We start from the raw sequence: 19,834 nt of genomic DNA, 5'->3' as shown, positions 1-19,834 counted from the left end.
GCTGGCATGATCGTACGACAAGATAGCGGTGAGCTGTCATCATGCGAGATTCGATGGTTCGCCAACCACGGTCCGTAAAGAGAAAGTGCAAGTAATGGAGCCTGCGAAGCCTCTCTTGAGTTTCGATTCGCCCTTGCCAAGTCCGAGACTGGGGTTGAAAGCCATCGTGCCCTGAACAGAACGTTTGGGCGTGGGAATATAGTCCAGCTTGGCTGCTCCGATAATCATGTCGCAGTTAACGTCAACCAGCAGGTCGCCGGCTGTTGGAAGAATCCAAAACGCAATGATCTTGTTTGCGACCGAATCAAGAGCTTGTAGCCGAGCCAGTTGGGCTGACGCATCACACACGGCGCTCGTGCGATCGCGCCGCCCCCTTTGGTACGTTTCGAGATGCCTCTGCACCGTTTCGAGATCGATTTTGGTCTTTTTCGCAGCTTGCCCCAGCTTCCTGAGTTCATTTGCCAGGGTTGCGGCAGATTCCATCGCTGCATTGCCGCCGGCACCCATGTGAGGTGTCATCTTGTGGACGTTGTCGCCGACACAGGCAATACGGCCCCACGTCCATTCCTTCAGTTCAGCTTCCTCTGTTGCCGCAAGGGTAACGGACGTTCTGGACTGCCATAGGTCGCTGAATTTCAGCCCATCCTTGATGGTGAAATCCATGTATCTGTTTGCGAATTCGACGGCATCTTGATACGAGTACTTGGGAATGTTGGGTGATGTGTACGTCTTATTCATCTTCGCAAAGACGAACCAGAAGACCCTCCCATCTTTGCCGCCGATGACCATCGTCGAGAAGCCAGAGGCAAAATTAACATCCATTTCGCCTGCGTCGACGCCCCGTGTCCTTGTCGACAGCCCGAACAGGCACTGGAATTCGGCCTTCAGATCATGTCGAACGGACTCAGGTGTTGCTTGCGGCTTGTCTTGCTCCGAGAGCCTCCACATCTCTCGACGGACGAGGCTGTTGACCCCGTCACAACCAACAAGCACATCGCCCGCGACGATGGTCCCATCCTGGCAATGCACAACAACGCCGTCCGTGCCACTGTGGTCTACACGCATGATACGGCGCGACAATTGGATGGGTGACTTGTCGTGCAAGTTCTCGTACAGCACTCGCAAAACAGTTTCGCGCTCCAGGTAACTGATGGCATAATTAAACCTAGCTCACATGTCAGTAAGCACGCTGAACATCTCAAAGACTCCTACAGAAGCTTCTTGCCTTGTTTCCAGAAGACGGACTCCGTCGGAAATATGAAAAACGTTGCCATCTTGGTCAAGACACCGGGTGATCCGTACGCCTTGAGTCTCTTCAAGAATCTTGTCGTAGCATCCCAATTGGTCAAGGATACGGGAGCCGTTGGGTAGCAGTCCAATGGAGGCACCGACGCGAGGCGCAAACGTTGTCATGAGCTTCAAGCAGAATGTATTCTACGCCTGCTCTTTCCAGACAGTTCGCAAGTGTCAGGCCAGCTATGCCGCCGCCAGCAACGAGTACTCGGAACCCAGACTGAGATTTAGAAGCCATGCTGTAGTTGAAAACGAAGAAGAGGATGAAGACGATGGTTTCGCCTCAAATCAGGTCAAATTAAATACCCCTTAGCAGGAACCTTCGGTGTCGTTGCAAAGCAGGATCAATCTGTCTAAAGCCCTTCATTTCTATCGAGATCGAGTTGTATGCTCGATCGAAGATCCTCCCTTCCGTTGTTAGAAACATACCTCTCAGACATGTGTGAATCAAGGGTTTGAGACATTTCTAGGGCGGAGCTTGACACTTCATGCGATGAGCTTCCTCTTGACTGTCTCCCGTCATCGGCGCCGTGAAGAGAGGGTGGGGTGTCGCGGGCATCGGCAAAACTGACCTAATCCCGTGTCTCGGTTGTGAGACTATTCCTTGCACTTACGACGCATATCGAATGATCAAGTCTGATAGATTGCTAACACCCGGAATGAGTGCAACTGGATCGTATACTATCTGTCCTAGCATAGAAATTGGTTACGGATATGGCACCTAGTTGAACTTCAAAGTGGGTTCATGCATTTTGGCTAGCCAATACCTCAGAGAAGACATTTGAGCGCTTGTAAGACAAGCTAAGTAGCTTTTGTATACAACCAGCTCTATGAGATAGCATTAAGAGTTCTACTTGGCATTCGTTCCCCGTTGTTCTAGCTATTACTAAGGCATCTGCGAGGCAAAGGTCCTTCTTTTGAACCCGTATTGTTCACGCCGACCGGCGTCTGTAGCGAAGATATATGTGGGAACGTGGCTTTTCCGCAAGCTCTGCATTGCGATTGATCCGACAAGGCTCGCTATTGATCTTGTTGCCATGCTTGTCAGATAGCTCAAATTCGAACATGGCTATGAAATACGCCAAGACAATGGTCATTTCAGTCTTGGCAATCTTCATGCCAACTGCATTACAAGTTAGCAAACCGTTTTCGAGCGTCGTGTGCTTGATGTTCGCCTACTGCATGGGTGTAGGCCGGAACCCCATCCGATGTAGCCATGAGGGACATTCTTGCCTTCGCCTCGCTCATCCAGATGCCTCCCAGGGTCGAACTCAGTAGGATTGGGATAGACATCGGGGTTCATATGAAGCTCATCGTGAAGGTACGCTGCATAAGCATCGTGAGGGATGACTTCTCCTGAGTTACCAATTGGGATGTCCTGCCCAGAGATGTTCTTTCGAAATGAGCTTCCGGTCAATGCCAATCGAATGCTTTCATGGAAGCACAAGCCGATGTTGGGAAATTCTGATTCCCAATCGTCCAATGTGAGAGACCCAAGTACTTCGGTAGTGGGCTGGCCATGATACTTCCTGTACCTGACAGCAACAGCGTCAACTTCGTTACGGACCCGAGCCGTCCAATGGTCATTCTGGGCCAACTTGACTAATACCCAGGCGGCGTTGATGCCAGTGTTCAGCTGGCCTGCAAACAATGCCCCAATGACGAACTGCCAAGCGCAAAAGATGTAAGCCAAGGTGGTCGAATATCAGGAGGGCAGTCTCACCTACGCCAATGGTGTTGCGCATGCTTGTCCCCATGTCTAGAAGGGTTTGCATCGTATCATCCTCTCTAATCCCCGACTTCTGTCTCTTCCTAATCAGTCCATGAAGCAGCATTCCCAGCTGAATATTCCGCAGTGTTCGCCTGAGATGCATGATTGTTGGAAGCCAAGGAAACACAACCCTCATGGTTGACTTGGAGTGCTCAATAGACTCGAGGATGGTCAATGACTTCGCCCTGAGCTTAGCATCTTGTGCTATCTCTGTCGGCCCTACCATCCTAATGGTCAATTGAAAGATGATCTCGTATATTGTATCAAAAGGATCGAAAACTCCCCAGCTTGAGAGTTCAGGCAGAAGCTCCTGTAGCAGCGACTGGGCGTCGTTTGTAAGTAAATGAACGTTTTTGCGTGTTCGTTCCTTTCGCATTACTACAAGAAATGTCTTCTTGAACCACTTCACAAAGTTGTCCATGTCCTCGGACGAGGAAGGGTGACCAGTGATCAGGTCGGCAGAGCTAAACACGGTCAATATTGGACGCTGATATGACCATTTTTTATTTCTTGTGTTAGTCGGCGGCTCTCTGGCGCTTACCCTGCAGCGAGACTTAGCCCTCTAGTCTCATAGAACACCTTCCGTCCGACAGGTCCGGAAAGCCCAATAAGATGTTTGCGGCCAATGTAAAAGCTGAATGCCCCGGTAGAAGAGCTACGCAAGCCGTCTAGAAAATGGTCTTTACGGTTTGTATAAAATCGAGTTGCTCCGAGAAATGGCCAGTCGTGACCGCTCCACCAGTTGGGAGCGTGTTTTGGGAGCACAGGACGCCGTAGTACCTTGATCCAGAGGGCCACCATAGAAGCTGTCACTAACATCCAGCCTAACAAGGCCATGGTCGTGTACCGTGGGGCAATATGTCTGTGAAATGTACTGAAAATCTGTGCCGACCGTCGTCGTGTGAAAAAGAGATGATAATCCGCGAAGGAGAAGAGATTGGACTGTCTGTCGTTGTTGGTCACTCGAAAGATTTCAATCGCCAGGTCGATCTGATCCGATGGCCATATCGACCTGAATACGTATGTTCGCTAGCACAGGGGACCGCTGCTCGTAGTCGGGCCTGTCTGAGACTCGGTAGGTATTTGGCACTCACCGCCGGCTGGCGCTGCATGAATGGGACCAATGTTTTGTGCGGGACGTGCCGTGCGGGAGGTGCTGTCTGAATTCTGTCGTTTGAAGTGGAATGTGCGCTGCGTGACAGAGGCGATGTCTCAGTCTTATGTGGGACGAAGACTGACTGACTATTACGTGCCGTTGAAGTGGTGGGTTTTGCCGTGAATAATAATGAAGGTGTTGTAGATGGTCATGTATTAAACACCGCCCATGTTTTCCGCTGTTCCGGCACTTAGCCCAACAACTGTCCATCATAAGCGCTATCATCATGTTGCAGCACTTGAAGCTAGTCATAACCGACCTCAACCTATACCAAGCAGTGGCTCTTGCAGGAATCCTAGCTTTCGCCATCTCATGGAGTCTATGGGAGACCGAGTCTTATTACCCAGGATTCGAGGTCTATGGTGTAGAGAAAGAAAGTGTCAGCCTATATGATGCCAAGCAAAAGTTCATGACGGATGCACGCCGAATATTGTTTGACGGAGCAGCGAAAGTAAGCCAGAACATTGTCTGACCCCTTGAATGAACCAGGACAGCTAAGAGGGAGAAACCCAGATCAATGGAGTTTTTCAAATCGTATCAGCCAACGGACCACGACTTATACTGCCAAGCAACTACGCGGATGAACTCAAAGGTCATAAGAATTTATCGGCGCGGCGCCTGATCGCTACTGTAAGAGAACAACACTGCTGCAACAGGGAAGAGACTGACTCAAGTCGCTCACCAGGACCTCTTTTCTCATATTCCTGGGTTCGAAGCTGCGAGGGCATTAATGCATTCTGATATCATTGTCGACACCATTCGCAAGAACCTGACCAATTCTTTGGGTATTGAGATGTGTTTACTGAGCCCTCGGGCTGCAGACCATGAGAACGAGCTGGCTAACGTTAAATACAGGCCCAATTGCTACTATCCTACACAAGGAGACGGCTACAGGGATTGATCAAATGTACTTTACCACCGAGCACTCCGACGGCTGGCGGAAATACGACGAAAAGCAACACAGCATTGGCTTGGTAGGCATGCTGTCGACAAGGATCTTCCTGGGGCCAGAAATGGTCAAGAACAAGCGCTGGTTAGCCATCACAACGGACTATACCATAGTCTTGATGATAGCCGCTCGTGCATTACGTATGTGGACGCCAGTTCTACGGCCTATTGTCCACTGGTTTCTACCTGAGTGTACCGCTCTGCGTCGGGTCTCGAGAGATGCAAGGAATATAATCGACGATGAAGTCTCGCGAATAGAAGCCCACGTTGGGCAATCAGACGCACTATCGCCCTCCAAGTCTTCTATCGGGAACTCTCTTGGCTGGATGAGGGCTGCCGCAAAGGGCACCAACTTTAATCTAGGAGACGGCCAGCTTTTTCTATCATTCGCATCGTTACACACGACATCGGACCTTCTTACCAAAACTCTGGTCAATCTCTGCACCTTTCCCGAATTCCAAGACTTGCTTCGGAATGAGATTCTCGATACGCTTCGTGGACAGTCTTTTGATCCAACATGCATTTCTCAGATGCGTCTCTTGGACAGTTTCATGAAGGAGACGCAACGCCTAGCACCAGCATCGCTGTCGCTTATGAATCGACTTGTTGAAAAGAAAATAACGCTCCACGATGGCACAGTACTACCGAATGGTGCCCTTATCAGCGTTATACCAAGTCGTCTCTATGACGACGAGATTTATCCACAAGCAACAAAATTTGACGGTTACAGATTCCTCGAACTACGTGCTAGGCCTGGAGAAGAGACCCATCATCAGCTTGTACGAACGAACATACACCAAGCCGGCTTTGGATATGGTAACCACTCTTGTCCAGGAAGGTTTTTCGCATCACTCGAGATCAAGATTATCCTGATTCATCTACTTCTGCGTTTCGATTGGCGCAGAGAAGGCTCGGACAATTCTCCGACAACTATCTTTTCTGGAGCCGAAACTATGTCAAATCCTGAAATCACTGTGTATTATAAGGAGCGCTTGACTGAACTGGATCTGAAGTCAATTCTCGATCTCACTCCCGCTCCCCCAGACACTTAGATAGGCTCTGGTCATAAATCACGGCTTGACCTCCGACTTCTTGATCCAGTAGATGGCCAGTCGCTAAGTCGACATCCCGAGAGTAGTGTTTTGAGATGCGACGCAGGTCAGCTACAATGGTATATTCTTTTCCATACATTCCAATGAACAGGGTGGTCGTCGATAGAAAAATACGTGACATGGCTGTTACATTGGAACGTCTTCCACTGACGAACATGTAATGATATCAGGAGGATTTTCATTACACTGTTGCAGTCCAGCTACACGATCTGCATCATAGTTACCAACGATATGGCCAAGAAGTCGAGAAGAACAACAAACTTCAAGCAATTCAGCCCGTGAGACTCAGTGGTGATCATGACGCAACCCTGTGTTCAGTGATGGAATCAAATTAAGTGGTTTTTAAGGCCCTAAACGCGTCAACCCTGGGAGTGTCTGTTCAAGTCACTTATGGAGCCTTGCGGTGGCTGCCCAATCCGCATACGTACCCCGTGACAATTCAAGCCCCAGAAAAGCGGTAAGAAATCTCTGGGTCCGGAATATCCGACGACGAAGCGATTCCCAGTCAGCGCCGCAGTAGCTAGTCTTCTGGGCTGTCATCTGTATCTGATGCGCTGTGTAGAGTCTTGGACGACCCACAGAGCCAAGGGTAGCTTCTTTCAAGCAAGGATGGGGCTACTACCCCTGCGGTAATGTTTTGATGGGCTAGACATACACGGGTTGACCCGTGTCTCAGACTGGCATGTAGAGGGCGCTGACCAGCCACTTGACACGTTTAGATAAGGCAGCACATCAGAAACAGTACTGATTCGGAGTGGGTCGGGAAACATGGCCTCACCTGCGTAATATAATCCACGTCAGGGATTCGACAAGCAACCGATTCAAATGTCCTGCAGTGGGTTTCTAACCCGCCATGTAGCGGTCACAAACTTCACGTCGCACATCGGCCGATACTCGGGCAAGTTACATTCGTACACAGTGATTCATCCATGTGGCGGTCAGAAATTCCACGTCGCACATCGGCCGCTACTCGGCCAGCTCGCCGTGATAATCCATGTTCGCGGCTCGGGGTTTCGAAAACACATCGATTACCAGCGGGCACTCAAAAATCCAGAACCGGGTTTTAGGCCGAAATGATGAAACCGAGAGACAACTTATGGAGAGGAGGAAGTGGTACGAGTGGCCGAGTATATGCTGCAAGTGTTCCTCACATGAGACACTGCTGACACGATATTGTAGTACCATGAAAGTGTCTACGTTCGTGAGTGAATGAAGGGCAACCAAAGGGTTCTCAGTCTGTGGCGAAACAATTGATGTCTCCCCCTTTTTTTATGCGTCATTTTCATTGCTCGCGTCGAACATCCCATCCCTCTTGTTGTCTTTCAGCTTTACTTCGATCTTGTCTCCAATCTCATTGCGGTTGTGATTGCAATTTGATCCCTGCTGTAGGATCTTTGGCGCGGCGTACACACGAGGTTCCCTCTCCGGAGTTTTTCTATCGCAATTGTGTCTCGCGTCAACGGTTGGATTGAATTAGAGGCAAGAGCCGTGGTTGAGCCGGTATCGCCAGACTCCTACAAGAAAAAGAGCCCCAAGGAAATGCGCAGCAAGACAGCTCGTTCACTGTGCTGCTAATCATTCTCTGACGGCCAGAGCTGGCTGTGGCGTGTCAGTTGAATTTGTTAACGACGCGTAGCTCATTATTCGTTGTTTGAGCAATATACCAGCATGTACGTTAATCGTCTAAATGGACTGCTCTGCCCTGACACCTGGGATTATATTATGTATAGCCAAACTATGTAAACGTTCTCAAATTCCGCTCATTGCGGATGCGCAAGTATTGATCGAAAACCATTAGTTGTCACATAGGCATTACGTTGAATCATTCAAGACATAGTGTCACGATTAAACTTTTCATGCAGAGCAAATATCGAAGGACGTAACACATTCATTACTTTCACTTTTGGATTGATGCTTTCCAAGCTGCAGTAATAAGTTCACGATGCATTTGGAAGAATCGTTCCACCAAAAAAGAAACAACCTCGTGCAACTCAAACCCAGTCCTAAACATCTGCCGTACGTAGACTTAGGAACCAGCGCCCGCAATTTGACACGTAAAGCCATCTTTCTATACGTGTTTGACAAGATTCATGATGTCAACTTCTTCCTGTCGACGTCTGAATGAGATTTTGAAATCAGGATTTGCCATAATCTCGGACCCATGCTGAAATGTCGGGGCTGTGTCGCTGTCACAATCCTGCTGCCAGTCGTAGCGTAGAAGAAGGAAGCACAGCGCAACCTTTAGTTCTGTTGCGGCAAAGAATCGGCCTGGGCATGCGTGGATGCCATGGCCGAATCCCGTATGGTCCGTACTAGTCGTGACAAGCTGCCAATGGGCCTCCTGACCTGGCTGTGATCGCAGCTTGAGGAAGCGATATCCATCGAACTTCTGTGGCTCGGGATAGACTTCGGGGTCGAAGAGCCTATCCTGGATAATGCTGAGAATAGCTCCCTTCGGGATTATGGTTCCATCGTTGAGGGTGACCTTTTGTTGTGCGACACGATTCATTAAGCGCACTGAGGTGGGCATTAAACGCTGTGTCTCCTTCATGAAGCTGTCGAGAAGCTTCAGCTGGTACAGAGATGTCTTGTCCCAGCCCTTCTCCGACAGAACAGTAACAATCTCCTTCCGGAGGAGGTTTTGATACTCCGGGTGCGCACTCAGGTTGTAAAGACACTTGGTCAATAGGTCCGATGTTGTATGGATTGATGCAAAGGTCAACACGAGCTGTCCGCCGGCGAGATCAATGTTCTTTGAACCTGCAACTTCCTGCATCCATCCGAGTGTATCTCCCACCTTGACTGTCGATGGCTTAGAATTGCTGGCACGCTCCCGCTCTCTGCGTCGTGTAAGCTCTCTCTCGACAACTATTGTCGCCTTGTTGCGCGTCTTGCGTAGCAGCCTGCATTCAGGGAGAAACCAGTGTATGATGGGCTTGAAGATGCCAGGCCACATACGCAGTGCCCTAGCCGCATCCATCAGCACCATGGTCCAGTCAGCTGCAATGGTCAGCCACTCGTCATCCCGACAGAGCACTTCTCCCATGAATGCTCGGGTAGAAAGGCGGGACACGAGTCCAGTGGCATGGGTGTGAATATCAAACGAAACCCAGTTGTCAGAGCTTCCAAACAGGCGTTCGATTGCATACGCAGACTCATCTCGTAGTGCTCCAGACACAGGGACTAGTCATATGAGCTGGTTAGGCATGATCGTGCGTACGAGTTCTCTTAGTGGGCTCCTCAACTGGATATACATACCAAGAAAGCTTGTTAGCTTGGTCCTAACTGTGGTCGGAATAACGTCGGTTTCTGTCACAAGTCTGATAGGATCGAATCCGGGGTAATCGGCAAAGAGCTCCTGTCAATTGTTATTTATCTTGCTCTGCAAGCCGATTAGTAGAGCAACAAATTTACCTTTCGAAAGATCTCACTAAGAGAAAGGCTTTTGATACTTCTCAACTCATTTACATAGCGATTAGGGAAGATGATTCGTGGCCCATTGGCAGTAACAACCTGAAAACATGTGTTCAACTAGCGAAATTGATATCAGTGTCTTAGACTAGTTCACTCTGTCTGTTATAATCACCTTTTTGGCCCCTTCTAGTAGGATCCTTCTCCCATCAGTCAAGTATTTTTCTTTTGCCGAGGACAAGGATATGTTTTTCTTGGAGAAGCCGTAAACCGGAAACCCAGGATAGAATGCCTCTCGTGTCCAGAAGCTCCAGGCATAGAGACTGGCGATGGCCAGAAGAACACCACCTACGTGAGAGATGAACTCGGGAGAACTAAGGTATGATTTGATAACTGTCATGGTGAAAGATTGGAATTTGAATCCGTTGGAAAATGCTTCTCGCAGTAAACGCTGAGGATGACTTGAGGGAAGAAATTTTTCTCTGCGTGTGAGCCACTCTGACTTTATCAATCGACACGTTATTTTGCTAGCTTGGAGGGAAATGTTTGTCTCTCAGCTTCAAGGCCAGCGAATGCTTGAAGACAACTTCTTTCTTGCTTCTCATGCAGATCCTACAGGGCGTGATCGAGACATTAAAGCGCCCGCTCTTCCGTGTCTTACTGAGGGTTCACCTGCAGGGGTGGCGGTATGTCGGGGCCCCGTCGTCTCAGTTCCAAGCTCCTGCGCGGGGCTTCTGACTACATTCATTTTGCCTGCTCACAACCGTATCTGACAGATCAACCCACTTTGCGTCGTAAAGTAAAACATCAGTAAATCAGCCGTCGTTGACCGCTGGAATGTCGGGATCGGTCTTGAAACACGGGATGAATACTCATGACAACCTCGGTGTATCGACGCTGAGAAGTAGCCGAGATGTAAACCATGATGACGCCGAAAGTTGGAGGGATGATAGCGGCTCCCACAGGGCATTCCGCGTCTACCAGCCGTAATGGAATTTGTCTTTGATCGCCGTCTGTGTATACAAAAACTGAGATAAAGAAAGTCTGTGTTGTCCCATGGCGTATTTGTATCAGTCAGTTGTCGTCAAATTTACTAAAATCAGTTTGGAAGTCTTGGTTCAATCAAATCCCCTAAGTATTTGTGTTGATTTCATCCGTATCCCGGGACTCGATTTTATCATGAGCTGCTCCGGTACCAATAATTTCTGTGAGGAAAAGTCTGGTTTCTCACCGGGTGATTTCGCTGAGGCAACAACGGACCCTTCGCGATGGAGACTGTCCAGCGACGGCGGTCGCAACGTTTGGCATTATTTGACAAGGGATGAAGACATCCAAAGATGGCCACAGACGGCGGTGGACAGATACCATTTGGGTTTATCCACTGTAAGCCCTACCCTTGGAAATGTTGTAAATCAGAGCTGACCTCTTGATCCAGGGCTTTCCTGAAGTTGAGCCGGCAAAAACGCCCATGCAGTCAGTCATCAACGCTGTCTCTGTCTATTCAAAGCTTCAGCTCCCTTCAGGTCATTGGGCTTGTGAAGAGGGCGGTCCTCTTTTTTTGCTTCCTGGATTGGTAATTACCTGGTACGTCACCGAAGCGTCCATACCAGAAGCTTTCAAGATTGAAATCAAGAACTATCTGTTCGCGCGGCAAAACCCAGACGATGGCAGCTGGGGCCTCCATATCGAAGCAGAAGGGTCCGTCTTCGGACTGGCCATGAATTATACAGCTCTCAGGCTCCTTGGTGTTCGAGCTGACCATCCACGTCTCTGTAAGGCCAGATCCGAGCTGCACAGGCTGGGTGGCGCCCTCAACGCGCCTCATTGGGCAAAGTTCTGGCTTAGCGTACTAGGAGTTATGCCATGGGACATAGTCAACCCTGTTCCTCCTGAATTGTGGCTCCTTCCGGACTGGGTTCCCTTTGCTCCCTGGAGGTGGTGGATACACATACGACAAGTCTTTTTACCCATGTCCTGGGTTTGGTCAAGACGCTGGCAGCATCCTCTCTGCGATCTCACCAGGGATATACGTCAAGAACTCTTTGTGCAGCCACCGGAGATGATTGATTTCTCTGTCCACCGGAACAGCATTTCCCCTCGCGACAATTACCACAGCAAATCGTGGCTCCTGAATACAGCCAACTGGCTTATTGTCAACATTTGGAATCCTTATCTCCGTCACGATAAGCTCAGGACCGCTGCAGAGGCATGGGTTTACGATCTCATTCAGCACGAGGATGAGAATACCGAATACGTAAATCTCGGACCCGTGAATGCCCCAATGAATACCCTGGTTTGCTACATTCAACAAGGCCCAAAGAGCACCGCCATGGCTCGCCATCTAGACCATCTGACAGATTACCTATGGAAGAAGGATGAAGGCATGCTCATGAACGGAACCAACGGGGCCCAGGTCTGGGATACAGCCTTTTCCATCCAGGCTATCGTGGACACAGGCCTCGCGGACGATCCTAGGTACCAGCCTACGCTCATGAAGGCTCTCGAGTTTCTGAAAGAACACCAGATTCGGGACGACTGTCGAGAGCAGGGAATCTGCTACCGTCACTACAGAAAAGGAGCGTGGCCCTTCAGCACCCGGCAACAGGGCTATACCGTCACCGACTGCACTGCTGAAGGGTTAAAGAGCGTCTTAGCACTTCAGAGCATCCCCGGCTACCCGAAGATAGTCACAGAGGACAGGCTTTGCGATGCCGTAAACATCCTACTATCGATGCAAAACAACACAGGTGGGTGTTCTAGCTACGAACTCCGTCGCGGGAGCGAGCACCTGGAATACCTGAATGCCGCAGAGGTGTTTGGCCAGATCATGGTTGAATACGATTACGTTGAGTGCACAGCGGCATGTATGCTGGCACTCAACAAATTCCGCAAGGCCAACCCATTTTACCGAGCCCTGGAAATTGAAAATTTTATACAACGAGCGATCAAGTTTATCCGATCCACTCAACGGGATGACGGCAGCTGGTATGGTTCTTGGGGAATATGTTTCACCTACGGAACCATGTTTGCTCTTGAGGCGCTGGAGGCCGTTGGCGACACCTGGCATAACAGCGAATCCATTCGATGCGCTTGTGAATTCTTATTGGCCCACCAACGGGAAGATGGAGGCTGGGGCGAGAGCTTCCGGGGCTGTGAGCTTGGTTTCTATGTTGATCATAAGGACACCCAGATTGTGCAGACTGCCTGGTCCTGTATAGGGCTCATGCAGGCAGGGTATCCAGACATGGAGCCTATAGTAAGAGGGATACGGATGATTATGGCACGCCAACAGTCTGACGGACAATGGGCACAAGAAGCGCTTGAGGGAGTTTTTAACAAATCTGGGTGAGTATGCAACGATCGCACTCAATGGTACCTACTGATTCGTCTGGCAGCATGATTTCCTACACCAACTACAAGTATATTTTCCCAATCAAGGCATTGGGTTTGTTTGCGCGGAAGTACGGGGACATAAAAGTTTTGTAGACTTGTGTCGCAGGATTTGGGAGCTTGTTATCTTTACTCGAAGCTATAGGCCGTCACCCCAAAACTACCAACAAGCCCAACCCACCGACGAGAATACTAAAAATCGGGGTCCAATTATGAGTACTTGGATGCTTAAGTTGTTTGAGTCTGTCACCGTCATCTATGCGTGGGGAATCCATGACGGCATCTAACCCGCGTCTCGAACATATGGGTACTGTTCTCATCTAGTACTTGATCTGGTCATTCGGTTTGTCTTGTATTTTGAGTGATTCAGGACTGGTATTGTGTATCATTCTTTTTCTCTAGGCAAGGAATAGCGTAGGCTGATTCTCGTCATCTACATAAGATCTGACAAGCACGGTAAGGTTCAGAAGAAGTCGTTGTTATAGCTGAAAGATATAGATGCATATTCAGACGCCTATGAGAGTTACTAATTCCATTCGCATACTCATCTAGTTGCGTCCGCCTATGAGTTCTGCTTGGTCTATACCATCGAGCAGTTCAGGCAACGGCCCCAAGGGTGCCTTTACTCACTAATATCAGAAGCCAGATTGTGTTCTTAGACTTCCCTCAATCTTGTCCCAGACATTGCGACGTAAGTTCCCTGAAATCCAGTATTCTCCCTCTGAGCCTTTCCCCAAGATAAAAAATGAGTTCGGAAACTTGTAGCCTTCCCAAAACTCAATGCACCTTGGTCGACCAACTTTCATGGTATCCGTAGCCGCAGAAGACTCAGATATAATCGCCGCGGAGAAGTCGGTTCCAAATAAGTCTGCTTTAGTGAAGTTGGAAAACGAGATGACGTGAAAGTTTCCCTTTCCAAACGCAGGATTGAGCTTCCGAGACGACTTCCGGATCAAGGAGGCATAGGCCTCTAGTTGTTCTCTCTTCCCAAGTTCTTTAAGGGATTGGCGAATCCTATTTGCCACCAAACCCAGGGGCTTTCCCAACACATCTTCCATGGGGACAATGGTTGTAACAACTCCCATGGCGTTGGAAAGGTAACTCTTCCCGGCCGGTAACAAGTCTTGGGAAAGAGCGGATCGCAAAGATATGGCGTTGTTGATCACCAAAGTACTCTTCTTATTTCTGACAACCTGTGAGGAGACGACCCGACTCCACCACTCGCACAAGACGTCACCGTCGCTGACAAAGGGGTTGATGTTGCTGGGGTCACGAGCGATCAGCTCACCCAGTATCCTGTTTCTCATGCGAGCGATAAAAGCTGAAGGCACGCAGACGCTTCTGGTGGCTGTGCCTAACAGGAGGCCGGAAGCATTTCTCAAGCCGAACTGCGTTATCAATCCGAAAGTAGAGGCTTGGTAGTTTTGAAGTTTGTAGACTTCTTGAGGCCCGGATCCGAATTGTTCAAGTGGGTCGAAGTTGTGTCCCCAAAGGTTCGGCAGATCTTCTGGTCGATTGTCAAGCATAGCCTGCCACCCTTTCAGGAGAACTCCTGTCCCCACCATGTCGCACAGAGTGTGTGGGAAAGATAACGAAACAAGCGTGGCGTCGTCGAACAAATTGACGAAGAGACCCAATTGCGGTATATCTGCGTCTAAGTAGTCTTTCAACAGACGAGGAGTGTCTGGGTGAAAAGCTAGGCCTCGGAAACTGATTGTGTCGGCCAAAACACTCGGGCCATCGGTCGATACAGGGAGCTTCGAAGCGTTTGGGTGCTCAGAAACACTGCACGAATGCTGGACAAGCCGAAACATAATGGCAGGGCAATGTTCGCCAAAGGTAGATGGTGTATGATACTCCAGCCCCCCCGATAGCTAGATACGTGCATTAGCGACAGCGGCAAAGCTGGTACTACGGTTTCTAAAGTTTGCCTACACTGCGACGCAACCTCGCACCCAACTTTTGCCAGCCATCTTGCTGAACTAGACTTTCAAGGCTTTCGCGAAGCTTTCGGGGGTCTAATAGATCGTCGTATACGAAGAGTAATGTCATAGCAAACTTATGGAATAGAGGAATGTCATCGTAATAGTGCAGGGGGGTTATTTTGGCCATTGGTGCAGAGTACGTGTTTGCCTTGCAGGGTAGAAACCATGTAGTCTTGTGTAAAAAGAGGGCGGGTTAAAAGCCAGCCATGCTTTAGTATTTTCGGATTGGAGAAAGCAACGTATACTGATAACCTGATCTGTTATAACTCATTTGGCGAAATATCGGTGGCAAAAAGTCTCAATGATGAAAATTACCTGTCTCGTTGTAGGACTTGGTAAAAGAAACCTGAACCTAAAACCGGACGCAGGGTCATTGTCGGTGAGGAAGCATTCAAGTGACATCTCGGCGTGTCTCATGCCACGCCAACTGTCTTTAATAGTCTTCTGAACATATACCCAATGATACGTGTCGGTGAAAGATCCTTTCGTTATGAGATCGACTTGTTTCATACTACACCCATCGATTGGTGTAGTCTTTGGACAGCTATCTTATGCTTCATGTCGGTGAGAGCTTCTCTTGAAATGATATCATCCTGCCTTGTATTCAGCAGTGAATCATGTATGAGCATCTCAGGGAGATTCATGAATAAATACCTCAGTTTATGTCCTGATTGACATTCAGGATTTTATCTCCGTTGTTCGATTGAAAAGTCTTGACTTCCGAAAGTAGGAGATCTGACAAAATTTTCGTCATCTACATTAGACAACCCACCTTTACTGCATCTCATCTCTACCATTCGTTGGAATGCTCCAGCGCAACTTCTCGATCTTGCTTGTGGTTATAGCCAAAGCCTGGAAAGTCTCGTCTACCAATATATTTCACAACCTCTCCTCTATGACCGGTCCTCAACCGCAATGGATCATTCAATCTCTCCGAAGGCAGTGCGATGCAGACGATGTCGAATGCATATTTGAATTTTCCATCAATACACAAGTTGATGCCCCTCTCGATTGCACGTATGCCACCACTGCTGGCCATGGCCTCCCAGCATCACAGTCTTCAGGGGATCATCAAACTTGTGGCCAATTCACGATTGCATCTGGGTGGAGTGATATGGAACCTATGGGAAGATTCCGAGTATTGGCGATCATCGATCCTGTCGATCGAATGTTGATTTGGGCTACGTATATGGATGAACAGATTCAACTTGGTGCATTTGTTAAACCTGACCAAGCATATGCGCCTGTCAGGATTGGTGGATGGGACGTATGCCCTGTATAGTGCGGAATAGTTTTAATGTCGTCCAAACCAGAGTGTGGACAATGAATTGCTGTGTTATACACGTGGATGACAAGGCATGTGAAGGGGTAAACAGTACTTACCCTTTTCTCATGGTCGCTTAATTCGCGCCTCTTGCCGACAGTCTGATCGGCCGAACTTGGAAGCATAGACTTGGCTATTCACTGTTCGCAAAGAATAGACGAGGTACAATATGTCGATAATTGACTGATTTCTCAATCGCGCGGTAGTCGGCAGCGTGACTGTCTCCCGATTGTATCTTGTCATCGAGTGGATCTCCGGGACCTAATTCGACCGACCGAAATACCTGTAGACGGCTTAAGATTAATAAAGTGATGATGAGCCTGGCTGCTGTGATTTTGTTTTGCTCATGTGCGTTTATTAGTTCATTGGGGGCTTGATCCGGATCCTCCGCTGGTCACAGGAGCCGACGACATGCTGAGCGTAGTCGTCATCTTCCTCGTGCCCTGTCCGTCCATGCAATTGGCTTCTTATTGACACCAGGCCAGCCAACAAATGGAGACTTTGCGTAACGTTGATGTCGTTCAGCCTGAATTGCAGCATTGGATGCGGCCGCTATCAGCTGGAAGCAGCTAGATGAGGGGTCAAATCAGAGTCTGAGGATCTGACTGGGTAACCAAAAATGGTCACATACGCAGGGTTCTGAAAATTGACCGCCGACGCAGTCTTGTTCGTCTCCTCCTACTGGCATGCTCGGGCCGACCAGAGAGGCTCGGCTGCGGTATAGTTTCAGCTTAGCATTTCTATCTTTGAGGACATGTTCATGATCCAAAGATGCGCCCAGCATGAGTCTTTAGCAATTTCTCCCCGCAAGCCAAGGCCCAGGGGTTCCTCTTTTGTAACTGATCTGATCAGATGCATCCACCCAACATGACATTGCAAGACCTGAACCTGATAACGACAGCGCTGAACGGCCCATCAGAGATGCCAACAGAGATCAACGCTACGACTGATCGTGGATAGATAGGGTGTTGGCCGGTGAGCGATGTATCCCTACGGCTGGGCCAGATAACCTCCTCGAGCCTTGCCACCGAGCAGGGAGGGCAAGCGCCGGGGTTCACGGGGACTTGCCACTGCTGTTTGTATGACGGCACGGGCCGAGCTGTCAAAAGCGGGGTAACTGGACTCTTCCTGCCTCGATGGACACTTACGCCACTATCACAGCATCACCTGGTCCACTTGACTCTGAGCAACCTCGTCTTCCTTAATCTCAACTACTTGGAACTGAAGGAACGTTCCTAGCCGCCTCCAGCCAACAGCCATAGAGCACCACTCCCAGCAGTCATATAGCACCACATCCAGAACGGCCAGACCAAGGACAACAGGACGCAGCATGATGGCCTTTGATCCCATCCCACCGCCGCGCAAGTTCAGCGGCGGCTGGACTATCGAGGACGCTCTCGCCAAGACGGGATTCCACGCCACGACCTCGCCCGTCTCGTTCTTTTCCCTCGCAGGCCGCCTCAAGAAGCTGCAACGCCAGGGCTGGAAACGCTTCGGCATCGAGTCAGTACCTGACTTCTCCCCCCCTTGCCCTGCCTGAGCGCCCCGTTTGAGCTGACATTGTCTCCTTTACTCTCGTGAAACGCAGCCCCGAGTCAGTCGCTGATCATTCACACCGCATGACTTTCATGGCGCTCCTGGCGCCGCAGAGCCTCGACCAGGCCAAGGTCGTCAAGATGTGCCTCGTGCACGACCTCGCCGAGACGGTCGTGGGCGACATAACGCCGGCCGACGGCGTCTCGCGCGAGGAGAAGACGCACCGCGAAGAGGCGGCCATGCACTGGATGACGACGCACTGGGGCGACTTTGGCCGCGAGGTCCACCACCTCTGGATCGAGTTTGAGGCCGGCCTGACGCCCGAGGGCGAGTTTGCCCAGGACCTCGACAAGCTCGAGATGATGCTGCAGGCCCTCGAGTACGAGCGCGACGCCGACCTCGCCGTTGACCTCGGCGAGTTCTTTGCCGTCGCCGGGCGCATACGGACGCCGCGGGCGCAGGCGTGGACGGCTGAGGTCCTGCGCGACAGAGAGCTGCTGTGGGCTGGAAAAGAGCACGTTCGCGGCGATCTGGGCGTCGAAGGTGGTCTGCTGCAGAAAAAGCAGGAAGAGCAGGATCTGTACTACAACCAGTGAGGGAGGCGACAACTTTTGGTCGCTTGTCTCTCTCTCTTTCTCTCTCTCTGCCTTACCCTCCCCCTTTTTTTCACCCCCTTTTCTTGATCTCTCTCTTCTTTTATCATTCTCGTGATAAGCAGGTAAAAAGGTACGTTCGGCGGTCATAATCTCGCCAGGAAGAGGCGTCCCAGCGTACATCAGGGACACCAGTCATTCGGACTACGGTAGTCAAAAGTCAGCATCTCCCGTTTACTATACACTATTGATGAAACACGTGGCGCACGCCCAGTATTATTCACGAATTGTTCAGTCACCATCCGAAGGCGTGGCGATCGAAGTGACACTTGTCGGATAAAGTCTAAAGCCCCTGAGGGGTCAAGTCAGTGCAAGAAACGGAGACGCCTCGACATGGCGGCCTTTGTGCGTCTTCAACCCCGGTCAGGTAAGACAGACGCGCACTCGTGCAAGGCACAGCGTTCGACTAGAGGAGACGCCAAAAAGGCCAACGACGATCAACGTGACAGCACCGTCGGCGACGTGTCGATCCAGTGCGTAGCCGGAGGGTTAATTGAGGTCCAGGCTCGGCACGAGCGCTGGGACCCAACCAAAAGACTTGAAGCGACCCGGCATTCCGGTACGGTGAAGCGCCACGGCGACGTGAGTATGTCGTGTGATTGGGAGGGATCGCATGTCTCGTGAGACGGCGTCTATCAGGCTGTGGAGCATATGGAGGAGTTGAAGGCGGCGTGTAGCTCGGGTGTATGGTACGGAGAAAACGCGGTACGACCTGTGGCGATTCCTTCTCATCTCTGAGTCTACAACGTGGTGAACAGCAAAAGTGCCAAAGGCCTTGCTTGCGTGATCGTGTTCGGTCGTCGGCAAGGGGTCCCCCGAAAGCACGAGGGCGGACGGAAGAGCAAAAGCAAGTGGGCCGCCGGGCCGCGGGGAGGATGATTCTGAGGTCTCGGAGGCCTTTTAGCGTCGAAAGCTGACGAAGAGTCGCCGGCACACGGTCGCCCCGTGATGCTGACCGAAGATGAAGGCGTCTGGCGATCAGGACACGAGCATGGTCAAGTTTGGGGTCAGTATGGCTATTTCCACGGAGCAGACCTAGAGGAGTCTGATGAATTTACATGCTCGATTCACTCTCCATTCATCATGCCTTGGTATTGAAGCGATGGGGAAAAAATGGTCAACATGTCGGGAAATGACGGAAGAACTGTGGGCAGAGTCGCTCGGTGGTGTCCCGGTATCGCTCCGAGATAGCTGAGAAGTACCCCCGCGGCTCAAATAGAGTGCTGGGATACTTGTCGCTTATCGGGCAGACGGT

General features: G+C 50.2%; 8 protein-coding genes across 8 annotated transcripts; 5 read left to right on the top strand and 3 right to left on the bottom strand.

Moving 5' to 3' along the window:
• Window positions 1-39: 39 nt before the first annotated feature.
• VDBG_01897 (FAD binding domain-containing protein) lies at window positions 40-1,274 on the bottom strand (the record flags this gene model as incomplete). The annotated part of the gene is made up of 2 exons (XM_003007663.1): window positions 40-1,165; window positions 1,213-1,274. The coding sequence occupies 2 exons, from the start codon at window positions 1,272-1,274 to the stop codon at window positions 40-42; spliced, it is 1,188 nt and encodes a 395-aa protein (XP_003007709.1).
• Window positions 1,275-2,225: 951 nt separating this feature from the next.
• Window positions 2,226-3,485, bottom strand: VDBG_01896 (conserved hypothetical protein; the record flags this gene model as incomplete). The annotated part of the gene is made up of 4 exons (XM_003007662.1): window positions 2,226-2,241; window positions 2,374-2,416; window positions 2,473-2,959; window positions 3,021-3,485. The coding sequence occupies 4 exons, from the start codon at window positions 3,483-3,485 to the stop codon at window positions 2,226-2,228; spliced, it is 1,011 nt and encodes a 336-aa protein (XP_003007708.1).
• A 961-nt stretch (window positions 3,486-4,446) lies between these two features.
• Window positions 4,447-6,220, top strand: VDBG_01895 (ent-kaurene oxidase; the record flags this gene model as incomplete). Its single annotated transcript, XM_003007661.1, has 4 exons — window positions 4,447-4,671; window positions 4,734-4,850; window positions 4,906-5,005; window positions 5,076-6,220. The coding sequence occupies 4 exons, from the start codon at window positions 4,447-4,449 to the stop codon at window positions 6,218-6,220; spliced, it is 1,587 nt and encodes a 528-aa protein (XP_003007707.1).
• Window positions 6,221-8,348: 2,128 nt separating this feature from the next.
• Window positions 8,349-10,091, bottom strand: VDBG_01894 (ent-kaurene oxidase; the record flags this gene model as incomplete). The annotated part of the gene is made up of 5 exons (XM_003007660.1): window positions 8,349-9,280; window positions 9,430-9,463; window positions 9,582-9,638; window positions 9,749-9,793; window positions 10,020-10,091. 5 exons carry the CDS (start codon window positions 10,089-10,091, stop codon window positions 8,349-8,351), a joined length of 1,140 nt encoding a protein of 379 aa, XP_003007706.1.
• A 779-nt stretch (window positions 10,092-10,870) lies between these two features.
• VDBG_01893 (lanosterol synthase) lies at window positions 10,871-13,177 on the top strand (the record flags this gene model as incomplete). The annotated part of the gene is made up of 3 exons (XM_003007659.1): window positions 10,871-11,074; window positions 11,127-12,947; window positions 13,130-13,177. The coding sequence occupies 3 exons, from the start codon at window positions 10,871-10,873 to the stop codon at window positions 13,175-13,177; spliced, it is 2,073 nt and encodes a 690-aa protein (XP_003007705.1).
• A 2,784-nt stretch (window positions 13,178-15,961) lies between these two features.
• On the top strand, window positions 15,962-16,358 carry VDBG_01892 (conserved hypothetical protein; the record flags this gene model as incomplete). The annotated part of the gene is made up of 2 exons (XM_003007658.1): window positions 15,962-16,083; window positions 16,268-16,358. 2 exons carry the CDS (start codon window positions 15,962-15,964, stop codon window positions 16,356-16,358), a joined length of 213 nt encoding a protein of 70 aa, XP_003007704.1.
• A 1,362-nt stretch (window positions 16,359-17,720) lies between these two features.
• VDBG_01891 (HD domain-containing protein) lies at window positions 17,721-18,522 on the top strand (the record flags this gene model as incomplete). Its single annotated transcript, XM_003007657.1, has 2 exons — window positions 17,721-17,893; window positions 17,979-18,522. 2 exons carry the CDS (start codon window positions 17,721-17,723, stop codon window positions 18,520-18,522), a joined length of 717 nt encoding a protein of 238 aa, XP_003007703.1.
• Window positions 18,523-18,912: 390 nt separating this feature from the next.
• Window positions 18,913-19,333, top strand: VDBG_01890 (predicted protein; the record flags this gene model as incomplete). Its single annotated transcript, XM_003007656.1, has 2 exons — window positions 18,913-19,165; window positions 19,257-19,333. The coding sequence occupies 2 exons, from the start codon at window positions 18,913-18,915 to the stop codon at window positions 19,331-19,333; spliced, it is 330 nt and encodes a 109-aa protein (XP_003007702.1).
• Between the last annotated feature and the right edge of the window lie 501 nt (window positions 19,334-19,834).

Source organism: Verticillium alfalfae, genomic scaffold (genome assembly GCF_000150825.1).
Source record: "Verticillium alfalfae VaMs.102 supercont1.2 genomic scaffold, whole genome shotgun sequence".
Lineage (NCBI taxonomy): Eukaryota > Fungi > Ascomycota > Sordariomycetes > Glomerellales > Plectosphaerellaceae > Verticillium > Verticillium alfalfae.
The sequence above is the reverse complement of the archived record's forward strand: the minus strand, read 5'-3'. Positions and strand labels throughout refer to the sequence as shown.